This window comes from Saccopteryx bilineata, chromosome 1, assembly GCF_036850765.1.
Source record: "Saccopteryx bilineata isolate mSacBil1 chromosome 1, mSacBil1_pri_phased_curated, whole genome shotgun sequence".
NCBI lineage: Eukaryota > Metazoa > Chordata > Mammalia > Chiroptera > Emballonuridae > Saccopteryx > Saccopteryx bilineata.
The window spans coordinates 317,490,919-317,516,305 of NC_089490.1; the positions used below are offsets into that span (position 1 = coordinate 317,490,919).

General features: G+C 39.8%; 1 protein-coding gene, 1 long non-coding RNA gene and 1 pseudogene across 3 annotated transcripts in view; 2 read left to right on the plus strand and 1 right to left on the minus strand.

Annotated features, from left to right (window-relative positions):
- LOC136316005 (uncharacterized) overlaps window positions 1-25,387 on the minus strand; it is a 159,761-nt gene that overhangs the window by 101,099 nt on the left and 33,275 nt on the right. For both annotated transcript variants that reach the window (XR_010727634.1, XR_010727636.1), the window contains exon 2: window positions 17,313-17,376. This is a non-coding gene — a long non-coding RNA (uncharacterized lncRNA). The remainder of the gene's footprint in view (window positions 1-17,312; window positions 17,377-25,387) is intronic.
- On the plus strand, window positions 6,503-7,170 carry LOC136318461 (small nuclear ribonucleoprotein-associated protein N pseudogene; annotated as a pseudogene).
- Window positions 22,278-25,387, plus strand: part of MMP20 (matrix metallopeptidase 20) — a 47,745-nt gene continuing 44,635 nt past the window's right edge. Inside the window, exon 1 of the mRNA XM_066247706.1 lies at window positions 22,278-22,403. Coding sequence (XP_066103803.1) covers window positions 22,278-22,403 — 126 coding nt within the window. The remainder of the gene's footprint in view (window positions 22,404-25,387) is intronic.

Genomic DNA, 25,387 nt, shown 5'->3' on the forward strand with positions numbered 1-25,387 from the left:
AACAGTAGCAAAGGATGATGAAGTGCAGAAATACTTATAAGATAGGGTACTACAATGAATATGGTAGGTACCCTTTTCATTACTCAATGGTAACCACCCTTAAAAAAACCACCACAAAAACACTTGACTTAAAAAAGGTAGCAACAGAGGAAAGAAGTATGGAACACAAACAAACAAAAACAAATGATACAAAAACAAAAAAGAAGAATCAAACTAGATACAAAACTAACAGAAAGCAATTTATAAAATGGCAGTAGGGAACCCACAAGTGTCAATAATTACACTAAATGTAAATGGATTAAACTTACCAATAAAAAGACACAGAGTAGCAGAATGGATTAAAAAAGAAAATCCAACTATATGCTGCCTACAAGAAACACATCTAAGCAACAAGGATAAAAACAAATTCAAAGTGAAAGGCTGGAAAACAATACTCCAAGCAAACAACACCCAAAAAAAGCAGGCGTAGCAATACTCATATCTAATAATGCTGACTACAAGACAGAAAAAGTACTCAGAGACAAAAATGGTCATTTCATAATGATTAAGGGGAAGTTGAATCAAGAAGACATAACAATCCTTAATATATATGCACCAAACCAAGGAGCACCAAAATATATAAGACAGCTACTTATTGACCTTAAAACAAAAACTAACAAAAATACAATCATACTTGGAGACCTCAATACACCGCTGACGGCTCTAGATCGGTCATCCAAACAGAGAATCAATAAAGATATAGTGGCCTTAAACGAAATACTAGAACACCTGGATATGATAGACATCTACAGGACACTTCATCCCAAAGCGACAGAGTATACATTTTTCTCTAGTGTACATGGAACATTCTCAAGAATTGACCATATGTTGGGCCACAAAGACAATATCAGCAAATTTAGAAAAATTGAAATTGTACCAAGCATATTTTCTGATCACAAAGCCTTGAAACTAGAATTCAACTGCAAAAAAGAGGGGGAAAAACCCACAAAAATGTGGAAACTAAACAGCATACTTCTAAAAAATGAATGGGTCAAAGAAGAAATAAGCGCAGAGATCAAAAGATATATACAGACAAATGAAAATGAAAATACGACATATCAGAATCTCTGGGATGCAGCAAAAGCAGTAATAAGAGGAAAGTTCATATCACTTCAGGCCTATATGAACAAACAAGAGAGAGCCGAAGTAAACCACTTAACTTCACACCTTAAGGAACTAGAAAAAGAAGAACAAAGACAACCCAAAACCAGCCGAAGAAAGGAGATAATAAAAATCAGAGCAGAAATAAATGAAATAGAGAACAGAAAAACTATAGAAAAAATCAATAAAACAAGGAGCTGGTTCTTTGAAAAGATCAACAAAATTGACAAACCCTTGGCAAGACTCACCAAGGAAAAAAGACACAGGACTCAAATAAATAAAATCCAAAATGAAAGAGGAGAGATCACCACAGACATCATAGATATACAAAGAATTATTGTAGAATACTATGAAAAATTATATGCCACCAAATACAACAATCTAGAAGAAATGGATAAATTCCTAGAACAATACAACCTTCCTAGACTGAGTCATGAAGAAGTAGAAAGCCTAAACAGACCAATCAGCAGGGAGGAAATAGAAAAAACTATTAAAAATCTCCCCAAAAATAAAAGTCCAGGCCCAGACAGTTATACTAGTGAATTCTATCAAACATTCAAAGAAGACTTGGTTCCTATTCTACTCAAAGTCTTCCAAAAAATTGAAGAAGAAGCAATACTTCCAAACACATTTTATGAGGCCAACATAACCCTCATACCAAAACCTGGCAAGGATGGCACAAAGAAAGAAAACTACAGACCAATATCTCTAATGAATACAGATGCTAAAATACTAAACAAAATACTGGCAAACCGAATACAACAACATATTAAAAAAATAATACATCATGATCAAGTGGGATTCATCCCAGAATCTCAAGGATGGTTCAACATACGCAAAACGGTTAACGTAATACACCATATCAACAAAACAAAGAACAAAAACCACATGATCTTTTCAATAGATGCAGGAAAGGCTTTTGATAAAATACAACACAATTTTATGTTTAAGACTCTCAACAAAATGGGTATAGAAGGAAAATATCTCAACATGATAAAGGCCATATATGATAAACCATCAGCCAACATCCTATTAAACGGCATAAAACTGAGGACTTTCTACCTTAAATCAGGAACAAGACAGGGTTGTCCACTCTCTCCACTCTTATTCAACGTGGTGCTAGAAGTTCTGGCCAGAGCAATCAGACAAGACAAAGAAATAAAAAGCATCCATATTGGAAAAGAAGAAGTAAAGCTATCACTTTTTGCTGATGATATGATCCTATACATCGAAAACCCGAAGGACTCCACAAAAAGATTATTAGAAACAATAAACCAATACAGTAAGGTCGCAGGATACAAAATTAACATACAAAAGTCCATAGCCTTTCTATATGCCAACAATGAAATATTAGAAAATGAACTCAAAAAAATAATCCCCTTCACGATTGCAACAAAAAAAATAAAATACCTAGGAATAAACATAACAAAGAACGTAAAGGACCTATATAATGAAAATTACAAAGCATTGTTAAGGGAAATCGAAAAAGATACAATGAGATGGAAAAATATTCCTTGTTCTTGGATAGGAAGAATAAATATAATCAAGATGGTCATATTACCCAAAGCAATATACAAATTTAATACAATTCCCATCAAAATCCCTATGAGATTTTTTAAAGAAATGGAACAAAAAATCATCAGATTTATATGGAACTATAAAAAACCCCGAATAGCCAAAACAATCCTAAGGAAAAAGAATGAAGCTGGGGGCATTACAATACCTGACTTTAAATTATATTATAGGGCCACGATAATCAAAACAGCATGGTATTGGCAAAAAAATAGACACTCAGACCAATGGAACAGAATAGAAAGCCCAGAAATGAAACCACATATATATGGTCAAATAATCTTTGATAAAGGGGCCAACAACACACAATGGAGAAAAGAAAGCCTCTTCAACAAATGGTGTTGGGAAAACTGGAAAGCCACATGCAAAAGAATGAAACTCGACTACAGCCTGTCCCCGTGTACTAAAATTAATTCAAAATGGATCAAAGACCTAAATATAAGACCTGAAACAATAAAGTACATAGAAGAAGACATAGGTACTAAAATCATGGACCTGGATTTTAAAGAACATTTTATCAATTTGACTCCAATGGCAAGAGAAGTGAAGGCAAAGATAAATGAATGGGACTACATCAGAATTAAAAGTTTTTGCTCAGCAAGAGAAACTGATATCAAAATAAACAGACAGCCAACTATATGGGAACTTATATTTTCAAACGACAGCTCAGATAAGGGCCTAATATCCAAAATTTACAAAGAACTCATAAAACTCAACAACAAACAAACAAGCAATCCAATAAAAAAATGGGAAGAGGACATGAACAGACACTTCTCCCAGGAAGAGATACAAATGGCCAACAGATATATGAAAAGATGCTCAGCTTCATTAGTTATTAGAGAAATGCAAATCAAAACTGCAATGAGATACCACCTCACTCCTGTTAGATTAGCTATTATCAACAAGACGGGTAATAGCAAATGTTGGAGAGGCTGTGGAGAAAAAGGAACCCTCATTCACTGTTGGTGGGACTGTAAAGTAGTACAACCATTATGGAGGAAAGTATGGTGGTTCCTCAAAAAACTGCAAATAGAACTACCTTATGACCCAGCAATCCCTCTACTGGGTATATACCCCAAAACCTCAGAAACATTGATACGTGAAGACACATGTAGCCCCATGTTCATTGCAGCACTGTTCACAGTGGCCAAGACATGGAAACAACCAAAAAGCCCTTCAATAGAAGACTGGATAAAGAAGATGTGGCACATATACACTATGGAATACTACTCAGCCATAAGAAATGATGACATCAGATCATTTACAGCAAAATGGTGGGATCTTGATAACATTATAAGGAGTGAAATAAGTAAATCAGAAAAAAACAAGAACTACATGATTCCATACATTGGTGGAACATAAAAATGAGACTAAGAGACATGGACAAGAGTGTGGTGGTCACCAAGGGTGGGGGGGGAGGGAGGACATGGTAGGGAGGGAGGGAGAGAGTTAGGGGGAGGGGGAGGGGCACAGAGAACTAGATGGAGGGTGACGGAGGACAATCTGACTTTGGGCGAGGGTTTTGCAACATAATTTGATGACAAAATAACCTAGACATGTTTTCTTTGAATATATGTACCCTGATTTATTAATGTCATCCCATTACCATTAATAAAAATTTATTTAAAAAAAAAAAAAAAAAAGAAGACTAGAGAAAAAGAAACAACCCTATTCTACTAAGGTTAAGAATAGAACAAAATAAGTATGGTCAAAAACCTAGAAACCTGATAGAAAACAGATGAAGATTAAAAAATAATGACAATACATAATGTATTTGCCTTGAAAATGGTGATATTTGGCAAATTCCAGAAACTGAATCACCAACCGTGAATGCTACAATCTGGAGTGGACTGGCCTTTTTTAGAACCCCATAATCAGTTCTGAGTCTAAACCTAGATGATGTGTGTTGACCTGAGCAGCCGATCAGAAAGAGAGGAAACAAGGTTAGTACATTTTGGAACGGAAGCATTTAGGTGAAAGGATGAAGAAACGAAGGCATTTACATAGAAGGAGAGTAGATGAAATGAAGAAACATCTCAGTCACCGAAATCCCTGTTAAGGAACGCACTGTATTTGTCCTGAAATAAATCTTTTCATTAACTACTATGGGTCAAAGGTGAGACTCACCCACATCCTGTAGGCACATGCTCAAGAAACAAGAATTGATTGCTAAGCTGTTTCATATAGAGAAGTGGTGAATTTAAAGTTGTTTAAGCAAAGAAATAGAAAGAGATCAGAAACAGAAAACTCCCAGAAGTGGCAAGAGAAGGAAGAGCTAGAGAAAATAGAATATCAGATGGTTAAACCGCCACCAAAAGAGACTTAAATAAAATATTATTTACTCAAAATTCAAATGTTTGGACCTCTATGTGTCCTTCTTTTCAGGATATTTTAAAAGAAAACTATAGGGTGAGCAAATGTTTGCAGAGGTTTAAACTCATGTCTCCTTAGAGAGGAAAGACTAAAGACCTTTTGAGACCTTCTCAGTCCTGTGATTCTATGACATTTCATGGAATCAAGAGCATGATTAAACCTGAAGAACTATAATAAAAACAAACTTTAGGTGTAATTATAATACCCAAAAGTGCCTGCTTCGTCTCTTTTGTTGCTGCTTCTTGTGTTTTTCACCTAAACAGCTTCAAACTGCAAATTATCATCACTTTAAAGATCCTGAGTTCTCAAAGATAAAAAGTAAATACCTCTGAATTTATAACATGATGCTGGTTCCGAGTCAGAGTTTTGCTGCTGCTATGATGTTTTTGATACATCGAATATTCACTAAACTGCTCCTCTGCAGTTTGTATTAGATCTTATGGGCATGGGGCATCAAAGATGAGTGAAATGTGATCTCTGCTTTAAGGAACTCAAATCTAGTTTGTGGGACAGAAATTCAATAAACAATACAAATAAAAAGAGGTGAGTGTAAAAATGAAATTATAAGGAAGTACTACCTATTAAGAAATTATTTAAGACATAGAAAAATGCATTCACTGCAAATCTCAAACCTGTTCTTTATAGTACTATTATGTCCTGTTACCCTTATCAAATCACATCAACCATGTCACCTTAGTCTTGTGGAGACAAACAACAAAACTATGACAATAGATGATAATGCTAAATAGGAAAAAGAATAAGGCTCTGAACCAAATGTTGTAGTGTAACTCCATAAGGGCTACCAGTCTGGTAGTCAGGGTGTTTAACAGTAAGCCAAAGTATGCTAGTAGTCAAATAGGGTTAGAAAAGACCAAATATCCTAGAATGAGTCACTGCAACTATTTCATTCAGATGAAGTCAGGTTCACATGAACATCAATGAGAGGAAAAGAAACCATGAAAGGGTGATCTGTCTCTTTCTCAAGCTGCTGTGTGGGGGTAGAGAATAACTTTGGTGGGATGATGGTCTTGGGAGCAGCACACACGATTGTTTCAGATCATTTTAGTTTCACCAGCTAGGTCATGTCCAGCACTATCAGCTTGACCATAAGCTGTACCCAAGGTGATCTCAGTGGCAAGAGTACCTGTGGTGGACTTCCAGGTGGAACTGAGGCAGGCATTCTGAGTTGAGATACCAACAGGTGGTTAAAATTGTCTTGAAACATACCAGGGAGCTGATTCCAATTAAAAAATCAGACTATTTGAAGCCTCTGCCCCAGATTACATTGTTTGTAGCAGAACTTATGTCATACCTTTATCTACATAGCCTTTCCTTAGGTCTTAAGGATCCCAAAAAGTTTACTGTGGACATTGGATTTGTTGGAACAGCAGTCAGGACTGTGGGAAAGGGCAGTAAGATGCTACAGCACATCAACAGTAGAATGAGCTGTATCCCGCAAGATGGTTGAATCTTCACTGGCACCTTTCAGGCTTTTGACAAGCATGAGAACCTGATTCTCTGATTGGGATGAGTTCAGAAAGATGAAGTCAAAGAATGGGAAGCAGTCAGAACATGAAGAAAAGTGGGTTTGAGTCTGGTGTTGCTGCATGTGGGGAGAACTTGGTGTTCATGACTGTGGAGCAACCTCTCCCCAAAGATACTGGCATTGCTTATGTGCTCCTTGCTGGAGCTGCAGGAGGCCCTAGGGTTGGCAGGGCCACTGGCAGAGGTGTGCCAGCTGGTTTTCCAATTCCTGAGGCTCCTGCTGGATTAGCAGGCCATGTCCAAAGGTTTGGGGAACCATTCTAGCAGGTAGTGACTGCACAGGGAAGAGGCACCGTAGCAGCTGCTGCAGGTGTGTCCACTGCCAGCATTGCTGGAGCCCCAGCTCAGAACCCACCAGGTCAGAGGTTCCACCTCCAAGCATTCGGCTCTTCCACCTGGATGAAGCCATTCATTAGACCACCAATTGGGCTTTTCCCTGCTCAAGGGCTGTCAATAGGCATGCCCCATCTAGGAATGAGACTCCCCCCACCAGAAATTAGATGTCCACCACCCCCAGGAAAGCATCTACCAAGACTTTAGGATATTATTGAGCCTCAGTCACTTTTTCCTGCAGAGCATTTTATGAAGCTATTTAAAGAGTGTGTGGACTTTCGGTCCCTCTTTGTCACATTAATATTTACTAATAAATGCATAAAGCAATTAAACTGTAAAAATACATAAAGAAACTACATATCTTCATTCAGAATTAATAGTTAATATCTAAAGGGCATTCTAAAGAAAAAATAAATATTAATAATCTGAAACACAGCTTAGTTTACTTTCCTAATTAAAACTGTGCGTTATAATAAGTACGACAAAGTTACACAGAAGTCATTCCCAGAACCTTTGTTTCTCTTTTCATTTTCTACTTGTTCTTCTTTAGTAAAAATTACCAGTGGGAGGCAGAGGACTCTGAAGTTTAAATGACACATGCTAGACTTTTAAAATATTCATTGTTTCAAGGAGGTAGGAACACTTATTTTAAGAAATAAAAGAATCAAAACTATAAAATAAGAAATTGCAAAGGCCGCGACACACAAATATATGACAACAGGACGACCAGTTCTGAGGGAAACAAAGCCAACTGCATGACAACATGAAAAATGAAAGTATTAACTGAGATTTCCCTTGAATTCAACCTTAACTGACTGAGTGTGTAGTGTATTTAGCTAAAGTCCAAGTAGTCATGGTTTCTGAAGTGATTGTTAAAGTGAATACTATCTTACAACCAGTAAATCTGTTTTGAGTGATTGCTCTTCTCCTTAAAGTAATAATCATATTTAAGGTCAGAAATTTTCTTTTCGAACAGCAGTAAGGGAAATGAGACATGAGAATAAACTCTAGAAACTTCCCACTTGAGTAGAGGAAGAAAAATATGACAGATGGATTAAAAAAATATGTAGCCCTAGCTGGATAACCTGATTAGATAGAGCAGGGGTCGGGAAACTTCATGGCTGAGAGAGCCATGAACGCCACATATTTTAAAATGTAATTCCATGAGAGCCAGACAACCACCTGTGTACGTTGGTATTATCCAAAAAAAATTTGTTGTTGTCCCAGAGGACAGCTGTGATTGGCTCCAGCCACCTGCAACCATGAACATGAGTGGTAGGAAATGAATGAATTGTAATACATGAGAATGTTTTATATTTTTAATGTTATTTTTTTTATTAAAGATTTGTCTGTGAGCCAGATGCAGCCATCAAAAGAGCCACATCTGGCTCACGAGCCATAGGTTCCTGACCCCTGAGATAGAGCATCATCCCAAAGCACAGAGGTTGTTTGTTCAATCCCCGGTCAGGGCACATAAAGAACAGATAGATGTTCCTGTCTCTCTTTCACTCTCTCCCTTCCTCTCTTTAAAATCAGTAAAATAAATATTAATTTTAAAAGGCCTGATGACTCAAAAGAAACCAGCACCTGCCTGGGGAGAAGCCAGCAGTACACTGTAAATGCAGACTTGGAGCAGAAGGTGATAAGAACACGCCTTTTGCTTCCCTGGGCTCGTTTCTCAGGAATGCGCATTTTCAGCAGAGCCAAGATTCTGTTGTTGATACCAAAGTCAATAGAAGAATGTAAATATCAACAGGAAAAATCAAGAAGTTGAAGTCCAAAACACCAGCAGGGTCAAAATCTGTCAATGTTTATCCCTCATCTCCACCAGATAGAGCCCTGACCCCCTACAGCAGGGGTCCCCAAACTTTTTACAGAGGGGGCCAGTTCACTGTCTCTCAGACCATTGGAGAGCCGGACTATAAAAAAAACTATGAACAAATCCCTATGCACACTGCACATATCTTATTTTAAAGTAAAAAAACAAAACGGGAACAAATACAGTATTTAAAATAAAGAACAAGTAAATTTAAATCAACAAACTGACCAGTATTTCATTGGGAACTATGGGCCTGCTTTTGGCTAATGAAATGGTCAATGTCTGGTTCCATATTTGTCACTGCTAGCCATATCAAGTGATATGACGCGCTTCCAGAGCCGTGAGGCATGCGTCCTGCGTCACCGGAAGTAGTACTGTATGTGAGTGACGCCGTGCTTTGCGGTGCTGCCACATACAGTGCTCCTCTCACTGGCCACCAATGAAAGAGGTGCCCCTTCCAGAAGTGCGGCAGGGGCCAGATAAATGGCTTCAGGGGGCCGCATGTGGCCTGCGGGCCATAGTTTAGGGACCCCTGCCCTACAGGATGCAGAGAACGAGAACGTACCTGTCTACTTCCGCCTTAAGGCTTGCCACTCAGCTAGCCCTTTAGGCCCGTGATAGTGAACCTTTTTATAAAAACCTCCCACTTTTGCAGTGCTGGTCAACCTGGTCCCTCCCGCCCAATAGTGGGCTTTCCAGCTTTCATGGTGGGTGGTAGCGGAACAACCACATGGCCCCGCGATTGGCCCACCATGAAAGCTGGACTGCCCACTAGTGGGCGGGAGAGACCAGGTTGACCAGCACTGCAAAAGTGGGAGGTTTTTATAAAATGGTTTGCCATCATGGCTTTAGGCTTTAGGAGCATTGGGTCATCATGGTTTTGCTTAGCCAGGCCATCTCATACTGTCCCACTTCCTACAGTGCTACCTTTCTTTCTTTTGCCCAGTTCACTGCTATCCATCCCATCACGCTCAGGGAACCTTCCCTGACCTCTCCAATAACCCCATAACAATGGCATCTTATATCTACCCTTGACTCTTGTTATAATTGTCTTTTATATGATTGCTGTAAAGGACAGAGCTGAGTCCTGTTGATTACGATATCACAATACCGTTGGTGCCAGGCATGTGGCTATTTATTCAGTGGATGAGTAACAGGGATATTTGTAAACTTTAATCAACTATTCTTTCAACTTTTACCGGCAAAAACTTCCTAAGCAATGTTTAGAGAATGTGGGGCTAACCAGGGAGAGAGAAAAAGAAATCCACAGTGAGCTCAATGTTCTCAGAGAATGCTTTTTAATTGTGGAGTGGTTGGGTGGGGGTAGGGGAGATAAATTTAGGATATGTTTAAAAGATTGAGAAGGAGAAAAGTATGAAAGAAGAAAATCAGAGAGTACTCTTATAACCATTCATTAAGCTGTACACGTTTGCTTAGTAGTTCTAAGCATATTTGAAGAGGTTCAAGTCAAAAGGAAGTGATATTCAGAGGCTTTGCAGATAAATTGTAGCTTATGATTATAATAATTACCATGTATGGTATAAAATTATAATTCTATGATATACATGCACATAGTATATAATGCTATATGATAATAAACATATCCAGGACTTTTCTTCCTTCTAAGAAGACATGGCCTAGAAGAAGTTTTACTCAAAATACATATTTAGAGGGATAGCTTCCCAGTAGACCAGTATGACTACTCTAAGCACACAATACAGTAAATGTTCACTACATAGAGCCTATGGGGAGAGTCAAACAAAGATTCCAGGACTTAAAAGAAAAATCTTGGGCCTGACCTGTGGTGGTGCAGTGGATAAAGTGTCGACCTGGAAATGCTGAGGTCGCTGGTTCGAAACCCTGGGCTTGCCTGGTCAAGGCACATATGGGAGTTGATGCTTCCAGCTCCTCCCCCCTTCTCTCTCTCTGTCTCTCCTCTCTCTCTCTGTCTCTCTCTCTGTCTCTCTCTCTCTCCTCTCTAAAATCAATCAATAAAAAAAATTAAAAAAAGAAAAATCTTGGTTAAAGATAAAAATTTAGGTTTTTATCAACATATATGCAGATCTTGAACAACAGTAACTGATGTTACTGAAAGTGAATACACAGAAGGTGAGAATACATAGAAGAGAATACTCAAGTAAAATGGTTAAAGATAAACCCTGAAGAGCACCAACATTTAAAGATCTGGATAAAGAAGAAGGAGAAGACTAAGGAGCACAGGGAACGGGGGTAATATGGCTAAAATTTTGGGATGAGGCCACATTCACTGAGCATGGTAATGGTAGATCTCTGTATAAAGTGTAGCCATAATTTTCTTGAATTTTTTGTGATCTTACTTGATAAAATTTTTTAGATACTTATAAACTCAGAGAACAAATAAATTCATTATCTAACCTTCCCAATTTGGAATAACTTCTTCCAGGTACATTTAAAATTAGATCACAGTTCTGACCAGTGTCATTTTTTTTATGGGAATTTTAGAAGTCATACATAGTCTCCTTCTCCAATCAGGGCTAGACCAAAACTAAAGTAATATTTAGGCTGAAAATTTGGCACCCTTTAAATCTCTACTTTTTGAATATTCCTTCAATATTTGTTTAAAGAAAACCAGAAAAAAATGTTTTCTATAAATGAAGACCATATTTTTTATGTATAAAATGAGATTCATTGCAATACTATACTCAATCACAAATTTTAACTTACTTGGGCTCATCTTTTATTTCAGTTTCCCCTACATAATTAAGCAAAGCTAGAGTTTTCATGGATATGGCTTTTACAGATTGTTTATAATCTTTTTTTAAAAAAAAAATTTCTGCCAACTAAATGGGAAATGATATTTTCAAACAACAGCTCAGATAAGGGCCTAATATCCAAAATATACAAAGAACTCATTAAACTCAACAACAAACAAACAAACAATCCAATAAAAAAATGGGAAGAGGACATGAACAGACACTTCTCCCAGGAAGAAATACAAATGGCCAACAGATATATGAAAAGATGCTCATCTTCTTTAGTTATTAGAGAAATGCAAATCAAAACTGCAATGAGATACCACCTCACACCTGTTAGATTAGCTATTATTAACAAGACAGGTAATAGCAAATGTTGGAGAGGCTGTGGAGAAAAAGGAACCCTCATACACTGTTGGTGGGAATGTAAAGTAGTACAACCATTATGGACGAAAGTATGGTGGTTCCTCAAAAAACTGAAAATAGAACTACCTTATGACCCAGCAATCCCTCTACTGGGTATATACCCCCAAAACTCAGAAACATTGATACGTAAAGACACATGCAGCCCCATGTTCATTGCAGCATTGTTCACAGTGGCCAGGACATGGAAACAACCAAAAAGCCCGTCAATAGATGACTGGATAAAGAAGATGTGGCACATATACATTATGGAATACTACTCAGCCATAAGAAATGATGACATCGGATCATTTACAGCAAAATGGTGGGATCTTGATAACATATGAAGTGAAATAAGTAAATCAGAAAAAAACAGGAACTGCATTATTTCATACGTAGGTGGGACATAAAAGTGAAACTAAGAGACATTGATAAGAGTGTGGTGGTTACGGGGGGAGAGGGGAAATGGAGAGGGAAAGGGGGAGGGGGAGGGGCACAAAGAAAACTAGATAGAAGGTGACAGAGGACAATCTGACTTTGGGTGATGGGTATGCAACATAATTGAATGACAAGATAACCTGGACTTGTTATCTTTGAATATATGTATCCTGATTTATTGATGTCGCCCCATTAAAAACAATAAAATTATTTTTAAAAAAAATTTCTGGCTTGAGTGCTGCCAAAATAGTTTCTATTTTTCTAGAGTGTTTATTCTTCTCCTTGGTTGATAAAACAATACATTTACAATGAACTTTCCCACTCTTTCACTAGCTTCTCTGAGCAACTGGGAAGTAGAGCTTATTGTGTGAGTCTGAGTCCTATTTTCCAGCATAGGAAAGTGATCCTGAATTATTTAGATGACCATTTTTAAATGCTTATTTTTTTCAAATATTTAATTTTGAAGTGGTTTTAAACTTACAGAGAAGTTACAAGAATAATAAAAAGAACTCTCACATGAAGACTTCATTCAAGTTTTGCCAATTGTAGCAGTAATGTCCTTCTAAGGTCCTGGGGGGCACCCGTTTGTCATGTCCCCCTAGTTTTCTTCAGTCTGGAACATCTCCTCAGTCTTCCTTCACTTTCATGACCTTAAAGCTTTTTTACAGTTATAGGTGATCATGTGATGGCATGTCTTTCAATTTGGTTTGTCTGACATAGTGTCATAAATAGGCTCTGGCTATGTATGTTTTTGGCCAGAATATTACAGAAACTTTGTTCTTTTCTTTGCAACCTATTGGGTGGCACATTATGCTTATTTAGTCCATTATACATGGTGGTAACTTTTTTCCTTGGTAATAATACATATTTTGTGGGATGATATTTTGCAACTATGTAAAAAACCCCTTCTTCACCTCATTTTTCATCCACTAGTTTTAGCATCCTTTGGTGTTTCTTGCCTTAATCAATTATCACAAAAATGGTTTCCAAATGATTAGTTTCTAAGGCCATTATTCTTTTTGCATTTATTTATTAGTTGGAATTCTACTAGAAGGAAGAGGTTTTTCTTCTCCCCATTGTTTATTTGTTTGTTTATATCAGTATAGACCCATGTGTGCCCAGTTTATTCAGAGGACTACAACCCATTACTATCATTTTGTATTTGATGCTTAGAGTGTCCCACACTAGGCCAAAGGAGACTTCAACACCTGGCTTCTGTCCTTTTGTCACGCCTCTATCATTACGTGAGCACTTCCTTACTACCTGGCACCACAACATATTCCAAATACATCTTTTCATTTCCTTCCCCCAGCTCTACAAATTGCCATTTCCAAGGAGCCTGGTTCTTTTTAGTGGTAAGAGTTCTGGAAACCAATATCAGGGTGCAAGGTATGCCTGTTGGGTCCCGTTCCCAGACTCTTTCACCCTTTCAGTGAACACTGACAGGAAATACGTATGTGTGCAAACACACATTTGGCTCCATTTTTATTTCTGTGAGTATGAGTTTACACCAATTCCTCCGTTCCCATTCTCTCAAGCTACAGTATAGCTTTCCTCTTGTCCAAATGTGTACCTCTCTTTTCTGATGGTGGAAGCCTTGCTCTAGATCTCTTAGTCTTTTTTTTTTTTTTTTTTTTTTTTTTTTGCATTTTTCTGAAGCTGGAAACAGGGAGAGACAGTCAGACAGACTCCTGCATGCACCCGATCGGGATCCACCCGGCACGCCCACCATGGGGAGATGCTCTGCCCACCAGAGGGCAATGCTCTGCCCATCCTGGGCATCGCCATGTTGCGACCAGAGCCACTCTAGCGCCTGAGGCAGAGGCCACAGAGCCATCCCCAGCGCCCGGGCCATCTTTGCTCCAATGGAGCCTTGGCTGCGGGAGGGGAAGAGAGAGACAAAGAGGAAGGAGAGGGGGAGGGGTAGAGAAGCAAATGAGCGCTTCTCCTGTGTGCCCTGGCCAGGAATCGAACCCGGGTCCTCCGCACGCTAGGCCGACGCTCTACCGCTGAGCCAACCGGCCAGGGCCTAGATCTCTTAGTCTTTATGTAGCCAATCTTGATGCTGCCAGACCATTGCCCTCACTGCCCCTCACACCTATGTTCCGACCCCGGCTAGGTCTGCATTCCCCAAGTTACCATCCCCATTTGGGCCTGTTTAATGGCTTTTTGAGAAGGAAGTGAGGGAAGGAGAGAGGACAAGAGAGGGCAAGGAGGAGGGAAGAAAGAGAGAAAACTAGAGAAAAAAATGGAGACTTGGAAAGAAACTGCTGGGCACAACTTCCAGAAATTGCTGATTCATACACTGAAATAGGTCTGTAATTTAGTGACTTGACTCACTAAAACGATTAGGCAAGTGGAATGCGATCTAATGAGACTTCTGACATCCTACCCTTACATGGGCAGCTGTAAACATAGTTACCGTCCAACCTCAAAAGCTCACATTGGTGATCATTGCATTATAGGCCTGAGATTTTTTACAAGAATGAACAAAATGCTAACTACATGGACACTGTGCTTGCCTTTCACAGGTCATGATCTAAGATAAACATAGCTGTTAGCCCTCAGGCCGGCACCTCCTACACCCCGCCCCTCTGTGACCCCCTCACCTCCGTCCCCTCCAATCTATGCAGCCTTTCAGGGCAGTCTTTGGGTAAATGCAAACCCAATCATGTCATTCCTGTGGAAGAAATCCTCCAGTGGTTTCCCATCACAAACCATTAATATCTAGATGCCTTAGCCTGGCACACACGGCTCCCATGACGTTGCTAGTCCACCCCTCTCCGGGAGCTTTAAATAAACGCAGCAAGCCCTCAATAGCCCTGGTTGCTACTGTGGCTGCTCCAGACTTGTTGCGTGCCATCCTGCTCACCTTCTGCCTTCTTTGTTTTGCCAACGGTATCCCAGCTCTGTGTCCTGGAACCTCATTTCAGTCCTGCCCCTTGGATTTGCAGCTTGGGTTAGAACTTTCTTCTCTTCTGGCTTTCACTGTTGACCACAGCTCACCCAACGAATGACTCCTGGCCTCTGCCTTCCTGTTTCAGTCATCGGAACTGTGGGTGAGAGCTGTCCTCCAACAAACATGTCTCTGCACACCTTCTCTGCCCTAGATCCTGGTGCTGCCCCCAAATCACCTAGTGCAGAAGAATACCTTCCATTTCCTATAGATGCCCTTTGACATTCTCCCACCCCAGAATCTCCTCAGCTTAGAATTCCTCCTTCCAATTTCCCTGCACCATCCCTCCTTCTCACCTCACCCATCTTGCTGGTGAACTCCAACTCCTTCAGCAATCAATACTCCACAAAAGCCCCACCCTATGGAAAGCCCACCCTTCTTCCCACTCTCATTCTCAACAGTCCAGGCAGAAACAGACTTTCCCTCTTCTTCTGCCCTCATTGGGACCTTTAAATACCGTAATTATTCCACTAATTTCACTGTAAGGTATTCTTAGTTTACATTCACTGGAGACTCTAAGACCCTGCTAGGCAGAAACAGGTTTTTATTTACCTTTTGTACATGGAACACTAAGCCCAGCACAGGCGTATAGAATAAATGCAAGAGATTCATACTGAGTAATTAGATGAAGCACGGGCAAACATGTAAGTAAAACAGGCCACTGAACTTAAAGGATACATTGATATAGTCTTTCAAAATCTCACTATTTTTTTTAAATGTACATCATTAAAGGAAAATATGTAAGCATAGTTAGGTACCGGTATAAGGTCTTACCACCTTCTCACTACTGCCTTCAGTTCTCTCGGTTTCCTTCCAGCTTTCTTGCCTATAGGTACATACTTTTCCTTCTCAGACATAGAACCAAATTTATCTAATTTTGTATATTTTTTGGTTTAAATTGTCCTTTTAATATTTTATGCATTGCTATTTCATTTCTCATGATTAAATTATATAAAGTGAGGTATCATCCAGGATACATGGTAAGTCTATTCTCCCCCATCCCTCCTCTCCTCTCCTCTGCTTTCCTCTCCTCTGCTCTCCTCTCCTCTGCTCTCCTCTCCTCTCCTCTCCTCTCTTCTACCCTCCCTTCTCTCCTCTCATTTTTCCTGTGCTTGGTGAAGATAACAAGTCAGCTGAATAAGAGCTTATCAGTCCCTCTCTGAGCTTCTAATTCTTATTTTCTGTATGAGATAAAGAGATCATCTCTGATTTCAAAAACACTGTTTATTTCTTCCATTTATATTCCATCTGATTCTAGCATATTTGTTTATCTAGAAATCCAGGATATCACTTAATGTTATTCTCTAGTTTTAAAGTGTCTAAACTTTTAAATAATAATTCCATTACAAAATAAAGTGCAATATGACTTATAAGTTAAATAAATGACCATATTTTTTTAAAGTCAGGCATTCAAAGTGGGATATATTCACTAGAGAATTTTGAAAGAAAGACTGGTAAGGGTGGGTGTGGGCTAGAAGGCCAGCCAGTGGCTGACGGCTAGAAGCCCGCCTCACTGGGAGGTGTTCTTCCAGATTGTGAGTAAATTCCTTGAAAATCCAGAAATGTAATCACTAAATTCTCTAGAGATTGAGATGTAGAAAGCAGAATAACAACTGGATCATTAGCAATAAGAAATCGCATCAGTCTAACTGATGCAAACAGTCTGTCTGGCTCATCTTCATTGTAGGAAAACTCGCAGGGTGCTAGAGAGCTGCTGGCAGGTGAAGTCAGCCAAGTGGTCCGTTGCCTGCCAGCCAACCAGAGGTCCAGTGTCTTGGCATAGGCACCAATGTAGGTGTGTTTCCTGTGACTGGGATAGTTTAGGAAGTTTCACAGATTGAGGTGGACATTTTCTGGGCGTGTTTTTAGTTTGTTCTGTTGCTGTCCTGCACCAGTTTCCTCTCAATGGAAATGTCTCCCAGAGAGGAAACTGGTAGTCTCTGTGGAAAGTAGCCTGCCTCCTAGTATGGAGGCCAAGATTGGAGGTTCTTCTGCTTCTTACCTCAGGGAATCCAGGTGAGAACACATGACCGCGACCCAAGCAACAGACTCTCCCACTGAAGACTCTGATTTGGGAGGGAGCAAAATAAAGACAATTAGAAACAAGAGCCTAGTCGCAATGGCCTCAAATGACCAGCTGCAATATTATCTAATGGTAAGAGGCCAGGGCTTCAGCATAGGTTACTCCTTGGCTTTGGTTTCTACTGCCTTTGGTCCTGCTGCTTTTCCCAACCTTCCTAGCAATTCTCTGAGCTCTCTTTAAATTAAAGTAAAGGAGGAGAAAGGTAGGAAGGGAGGGAGGAAAGGAGGGAAGGAGGGAGAGAGTAAAAAGAAGGAAGGAAGGAAGGAAGGAAGGAAGGAAGGAAGGAAGGAAGGAAGGAAGGAAGGAAGGAAGGAAGGGAGGAAGGAAGGAAATGTGTTTTCTTTTAAATTAACCAGAATTGGATTTCATAGCTTGAACCTTAAGAACACTGACTAGTAACACATCTAGAAAATGGTCAAGTCAGTGTTTGATTCTAGGTCTGTCTAGATACAAAGCTGTGCCCTTTGTTAGTAAGACAACTAGGCAGTCAATTATTTATTCAACAATTATTCATCAATTCCTCACATGCATGTCAGTTGCCATCTCAGAAACCAACATGTTAAAGATTTACTGGAACTGCTATAGAATTTAATTCAGTTAGGATCTATCAAGAAGTTATCTGTAGTGAACTTGATTCTAAGAAGTCCTCAGGATCCCCAAATTATCATCCCCATCTCTGCCCAGAGGCTATCAACTTCCTATTTCATGTATATTATTTTTATCATCCAATTTTTCTACAGATACTATGCTTTCTAAATTTCTCTGGGACATAGCCTCTCATTTATTTCCTTGTAGTCATCGACTTACTTTGATATAATCTTTTTAGGTTATAATGATTTGGATTTAAATTTGATAGAAATTTTATAGTAGAAAGAAATCACACTTTGCACCTGTGAAGAGAAAAATATCAGTAAAAGGAAGTGAGAAACTACCAGCTTGAGTTTTTCATTCTTTTTGGAAAAGTTAAGGATGTTGCCTAGCACTGGCCTTGAGCTAAAATTCATTCATACTAATGTTTAAGTGACTTATAAGCAAAAATTGCTATTGCTCTTCAGTTTTTTTATTTGTCAGTTGAACTGGTATACTTGGGAATGTTGGGGTTGACTGCATTCATACATTAGAAGAATGGATATTGGACCCTACTAGAAATATTTATATCACACCTTGTAAGCAGTTGTTTACCTCAATCTGCTTCAAAAAGTGGTTTAGTGTGCTCCTTAGAGTTCTGTGGATGAGGATATCTTCTCTCTATTGGCTCCAGATATTTTTACTATCATTCCTTCCACTCAAAATTCCTCCACCCCATCTGCTTTTGCACTCTGGTCATTAGCATGAATTGGAACAGTCATTTTAGGGAGAAAACAAGGGAACAAGATGACCAAATAGAGGAAAGTTTCAAGGATTCAGTCCTTGTTCTTTGATTTTGGCAGCTGCTATAATGGATTATTTAGCACTACAAAGGACAGGAAAGCATATAAATGAAAAAATTTTGAAAGATTATTGTAATTTTCCTTTCCTCAGACCAAAAAGTGACCATGAGTAGCATGTGTTTGTACATTCATTTATTTATCTATAAAACACACTTGATTATGATTGTTGTATTATTTAGTTCTTAAGAAGCTTACAATTCAATGAGTCTACTATCTCTCTGGTTTTCTTCCTTTTATTCTTCTGAGAACCATGTGCTGCATGTCACAGAGTACATGACAGAGATGATGTTCACATGTGCAGTAAGCTCTTATTGAACACCAGGGGTTATTCCCTAGACCAGTGGTCCCCAACCCCCGGGCCACGGACCGGTACCAGTCCGTGGGCCATTTGGTACTGGTCTGCAGAGAAAGAATAAATAAATAACTTATATTATTTCCGTTTTATTTATATTTAAGTCTGAACGATGTTTTTTTTTAAAAAAATGACCAGATTCCCTCTGTTACATACGTCTAAGACTCACTCTTGATGCTTGTCTCGGTCACGTGATACATTTATCCATCCCACCCTAAAGGCCGGTCCGTAAAAATATTTTCTGACATTAAACTGGTCCATGGCCCAAAAATGTTGAGGACCACTGCCCTAGCCCCCACACATCAGCTGTAACTCCAACATTTTCTCTTTCATGCAGGAAAGTACACCAGGATGCAACAGCAAAAGCAAGAGGGAGACAGAGAGAGGGAGTGATCACCATGGCAGTAACACCGCATCTAGTCTAAACATGAAGGTCATTCACATACATTTCTTAGCGGCATAAAAGCGGTACCAGGTGTTAACCTTGGTTCAGCAACCTCTGTTACGGAGTTCTGGCTAAGAAAAAAATCAGAGCGAAGAATTGTAAAAGAAAGTTTATATAGAAAGTCACAGAGGTAGAAGAAATGAGCCATGGAAGAAATGGGCTCAGGAAACACCTTACAGCAAAGGAAGGGTCCTTGCAACTTAGGGAAGAGAGAGAGAAAGGGGGGGGGATTGAGAGATAAAAGAGGGAGGAGAGGTTCAGGCTTGCTCCAGAGAGAGAAAGGGGGGGGGGGGGGGAACGTGCCCTGCAGAATAAAGGGGATGGGAAAAGGAATGGGCATGCTCCATAGAGAGAGCTGTGCGGGGTCCTCCATCCTGAGGGCTTCTGTCTGGAGGCCCTAGGGGAGAATCCCAAAAGAACAGTCATCAGCTTTCCAGCTGTGCCCCCTCACAGTCTCCACTTATTAGTCAGTCCCATGGGGTCATTAGTCAAAGCAGGGGCCCTGATGTCAGCCATAGCATCACTCTGTCTGCTTCTGCTGCCTGTCTGGGTTGGGAGCTGAAGCACAGCTGAGGCCTAGATGCCATCTTCAGGGGTTAATGTTTAAGAGAGGGGTCATGAAAGGACTTGTAGTTTTGTTCATTGTTAGGCACCCAGGACTCTCCGCCTGCCCTGGTGACCCTCTGCACCTGGCCCATCGTTCCTGCTCTGCTCATGCTCAGCTGCCTCCTACAGTTTCATGGCATAACAAGTAGTAGTAATGAACTATTTGCAACGGACTTCACAAATAACTTTCTAAGACCAGGCATGTCACCACTAAAAGAATACTGCTCCAAATGCTAAAGGCAGTATTGAATACTTTCTGTGACTGGAATGATCTTGGCACTTTTTAGGCCTTTTTTCATTTCATCCCAGACCCCATAATCTTATTTACTCCACAAATCCAGTGGTTTTCCAACTTTAGCATGCATCAGAATGACCTGAGGGTTTGTTAAGACATAGACTGCTGGGCCCAGTTCCTGGGATTTCTGATTCAGGAAGTCTGGGTGGGGACTGAGAATGTTCATTTCCAACAAGTTCTCAGGGATAGTGATATTACTGGTCTGGGAACCACACTATGAGAATCATTGATGGAGTCATCCATTCAAAGAGTATTTATTAAAAACCTACCAGGTGGCTTGCACCAAAGTAAAAGATAAAGTGAACTTTATTTTTTTAAGTGAGAGGTGGGGAGGCAGAAAGACAGATTCTTGCATGCACCCCAACAAGGATCCACGCAGCAAGCCCCCTACAGGACAATGCTCTGCCATCTGGGGCCACTGCTCCATAGCTCAGCAACTGAACCATTTCAGTACCTGAGGCGAGGCCATAGAATCATCCTCAGCATCCAGGGCCAACTTGCTCAAACCATTCAAGCCATGGCTGTGGGAGGAGAAGACAGAAAGAGAGAGAAGAGGAAAGAGAGGCTGGCAAACCAGAAGGTCACTTCTCCCGTGTAGTGAACACTATTTTATAAGACTTAATGTCTACTGAACACTCTGCTAAAGTATGACCTGATTACTCCTCCGTGGCAATTCTACAAAGTAGCTATCTTTCCCCTATTTCACTGAAGAGAATACCACAACTGTGAGAGATTAAGTAACCTGCTCACAGCCATTGGGACAGATTTCTGAACTAGGATTTGAACATATGTCTATTGGATGCCATGTGATGCCAAAAGACACTGTGCTATGTGCTATGGTGCCCCTGTAACACTGAGGAGCTTACACACAGTATTATTGTCAGTGTTTTGAAGATTAAAAAAAAAAACTAATATTCGGGGAGGTTAAATTACTTGCCCTAAGTTACACAGCTAGGAAGTATCTTAAACAAAATGCAGTGTCAGTTTGTCTGATGCCAAAGTGCTTTTCCCTTCATGAACACCATTTCTCCTTTATCTAGCTCCAAATCAAGACCAATCTTAATCAGAGCCAGGGAAAAGAATATGATCCCCAGTTAACCAGAGTGAGCAGAGAATGAGTAGTTCTGTTTAACGTCTTGGTTAACTCTCGTGTTAACTTTCTAACAGGGATCAGTTTACTTTCCACCCTAAGTCAACACACTATAAAGTAATGTTTCCCTGATGGTTCAGGATCATCAGACCCCACAACTTCCATTAGGGACAGCACTTGTTACTGAGAAGTATCAAAGTGGGTGCAGAAGAGGCATACAATTGGATTGAATGCATATGGAGTCCAGAATTACTGAGGACACATTAAATTACATTCGAATCATTTACCTTTTCTGTAATCAGAATGGAAAAAGGCCTCCAAACTGAGACTAATCAAATGATTCAAGTTTAGTTGGGTTCTAATTAACCAAGTTTACCCCAATTTGTGTAAGTAACTGACAAAATTCATTAAAAGTGGCTGCTTTATCTCCTTTTATGACTTGGTAAATTGCAAAGGGTGAGGCTTTCCCTGACTCCTGTGCACTGTTGTGATACCCCGTCATCAGGGAGGAAAGCGAGCTGTATAATTACCTTTTGAGACATGAATCATCCTTGCTGTGAGGGTCCAGACCTGTTTGACTCTATAAAAGCAGCCCAAGGTCGAAGTGCAAATGTGTACTGTCTACCATCCTCGAGGTTGATATAATTACCACGCTACCTGGAGGAGATGAAGGTGCTCCCTGCATCTGGCCTCGCTCTCCTCCTCATCACGACTTTGAACTTGGCCACTGCAGCCCCCTCCCTACTTGCAGCCACCCCCCGGACCTCAAGGATCAGCTACCGCCTTGCACAGGTTTGTGAATCTTTGCAGAATTCCCTCTTCCTTTTCCTGCCCGGGAACATCAAAAGGGTATAACGAGAAATAAGGAAAAAAATCTGTTTTAAAATCATCTTGTAAGTCCATTGAAGTCTAATAGATACAATCTCCTGTGTAACTAAGTCTGGGGTACATTAGGTGTATGTGTTGCATGACTAAATAAATAAATGAATAATTATTTCCCTAGATATCTTGCTTCTCAGAGAATTTGAGATGGCTTGCAAAAATATATGCAATACAAAAAAGACCAAAGAAGTATTTGAGGAATAATATAGCAGAAAAGTAAAGGCAGACAAACTTAAATGAAGGTGTAAGATCTGCATCTAGTACTAAGCTTCCTAGCAGTGCGTTTGTACTCAGGGAAAACTTGTTCAAAATCTGAAGTGAACAGTTTTTTCTGGGTGCCTACCTTGTCTTATTTGAGAGTCTTTTCACTCTAAAGCATTTTCCCAAGTACCTTATTGACTTATACTCTCTGTATTTCCCCTTTAACCTCTCTTTCAACTGACTGCTGGAAGAGATCTGATACAAGTAATTCATGTGAGAATGTTCGCAAAGACTAAATTTGACTTGAAATGATTCAATGTGTAGGGGTGGGCAAAAGTAGTTTTACAGTTGTCTATATAGAAAAAGACATCCAGCTTATAATAATTACAGTAGCTTTATTACTGAAACAAACAAACACACATACACACAAAAAAAACTCCACGCAACTGTAAACCTACTTTTGCCCACCCTTATATATTTGTTTCTCAGTGGGATTTTTTTGCATTTAATAGGAAGGAGGCAATCTTTAACCTAAAGAAAAAAGTCTCTAATGATGGAACTTCCAGCTTTAGTGAAAGGTGTGTGGATGAGATGTTTTTGCACCAAGGCCTCTCTTTCCGAGTCTGTCAAATGGACAGCACACCTGTGATCACCAACCCTGCCTCCAGGGTGACTTCCGACCTGCCAGGCTACCCCGTGTACTGCTTCAGCAGTTGCACTGCAGAGCTGAGTTTTGCTTATATGTACATCAGCTTGTCTCTACCGACTGTTCACACCACTTGTCCATCCTAATTGGTTAATCCCCTCACCACACCAGTCATTAAACATCAGCCCTGCACATAAACGGTAGAGTGAATGGCAAGTAAGAGTCTGTTGAATTAAACTTCCTCCAACTTGAGCCCACTTTTAGATGAATTAAATTCAAAATAACAAATCTCAAATGCTGGAGTCTATTTCAAATTGTATTTCACTGATGCCACTTAGCTTTGGGTCCCTTCTCCCTAAATTTAGTTTTCCCTCACCCAGCCTCATGCCATTCTGACTCAGAACTACAGAGACTTGGTGACCTCCGCAAGGAGGCTCCTGCTGAGGCCAGAACTGTTCTGCGGTGGATAAACACCACGATTCTAGTACAGGTTCAGACAAGCTGTGGTCATCGGCAATCCGGCCATGCCTGGTCGCTTACATATTGTCTATTACTGTTTTTGTACCATAATGGAGTATGCAAAACCAAGAATATTAACTTTCAGCCCTCTACAAAAAAAGTCAGCTGATCTCTGAGCAGTCAGTCTACACAGGAATAAGGCTAGAAAGGTTTAGGCAAAGCATTTGGACAGGGGGTGGCCTTGGCATGTTGGGGCTCTTTAATGCTCCCTTACTTCTTTTTCTCCAAAATAAGTCAACTCTCCTCAGTTTTCCTCATGACATACCCCAGAAAGACTGTCAACCAAGGACCAAGTGAACTTGTCAATACCTTGCCCCCTGGCAAACAACGCCTGCCTGCAACAGTCCCAGTCATCAGCTCTGGGCAAAACAGGCACCACAACTGAGCAGACTAGAATGATCTGGGAAAACCTCTCATGTGGGTCTCAGTGACTAAAGAAAATGAATGGCCCACCTTATAGTTTATAGATGCATATAACAACTTTGACAGCCTTAAAATATAACAAAATAACACAAACATAAGCAATTTAAATTCATTAATTCAACAATCATTTATTGACTGCTCACTGTGTGCTATGTGTCAGGGTCAGTTCTAAGTTCTGGATAAACATCAATGAACAAAACAAATGATGTCCCTGTGCTTATGGTGCTTACTTGGGGATGATAGAGGGTGGCAGGGAGAGGTGCCAGGAGGGTATTGACAAGTAGTCAATAGACAAATATCCAAAATTATTTCAGAAAGGGATGAGTGATATTGGAAAAAAATTAACCAAGTTGATAGAGTAACTGGTACAGTCGGGGTCATCTTCACCTGGGTAGTCCAGGAAGGCTTCTCTGAGGAAGCTACATTGTGTCTGGAAACACAAAACAGGCAACATTTCCAAATACCATATGCTTCTTCTCAAACCCACAAACACAATAATCTACACTTGAAAAGATGATCAGGTCTAGTTGTTTTATTTAATGCCCACTTATAGCCTTTAAATTTTGATTTAGTGGTGAACATATAGGCTTCAAAAAGTGTGATGATAAAATAATCTTAATTCAGGGCTTTATTCTACATTTTATTTATTTTATAGAAATTAGTGATATCAATATAACATTTAAAGCAAGTTGTTAAACTGTCCTTAAAGATAATATAACTTTTCATTATCACATTATTATAACTCAAAATTCTCAAAATTAAAGAAAATAAAAATCTTCCAAATACAAATTGTTAAATTCAGGTGTCTTTACTACTATTTTATTTTCTGTGTATAAAGATATTTTTAGAAATTTTTAATTGAATTTGTTGGGGCTACATTGGTTAGTAAAATTATGTAAATTTCAGATGCACAATTCTACATCATCTGTATACTGCACTGTGTCTTCACCACCCCACGTCTAGTCTCCCTCCATCACCAGCTATCCCCCTCTACCCTCCTCCACCTCTGCCCACCCTCCCATTCCCACTTGCAATTCTTACACTATTGTCTTGTCTAGAAGTTTTTTTCATTGCTTAATCCCTTCACCTTTTCCACCCAGCCCCC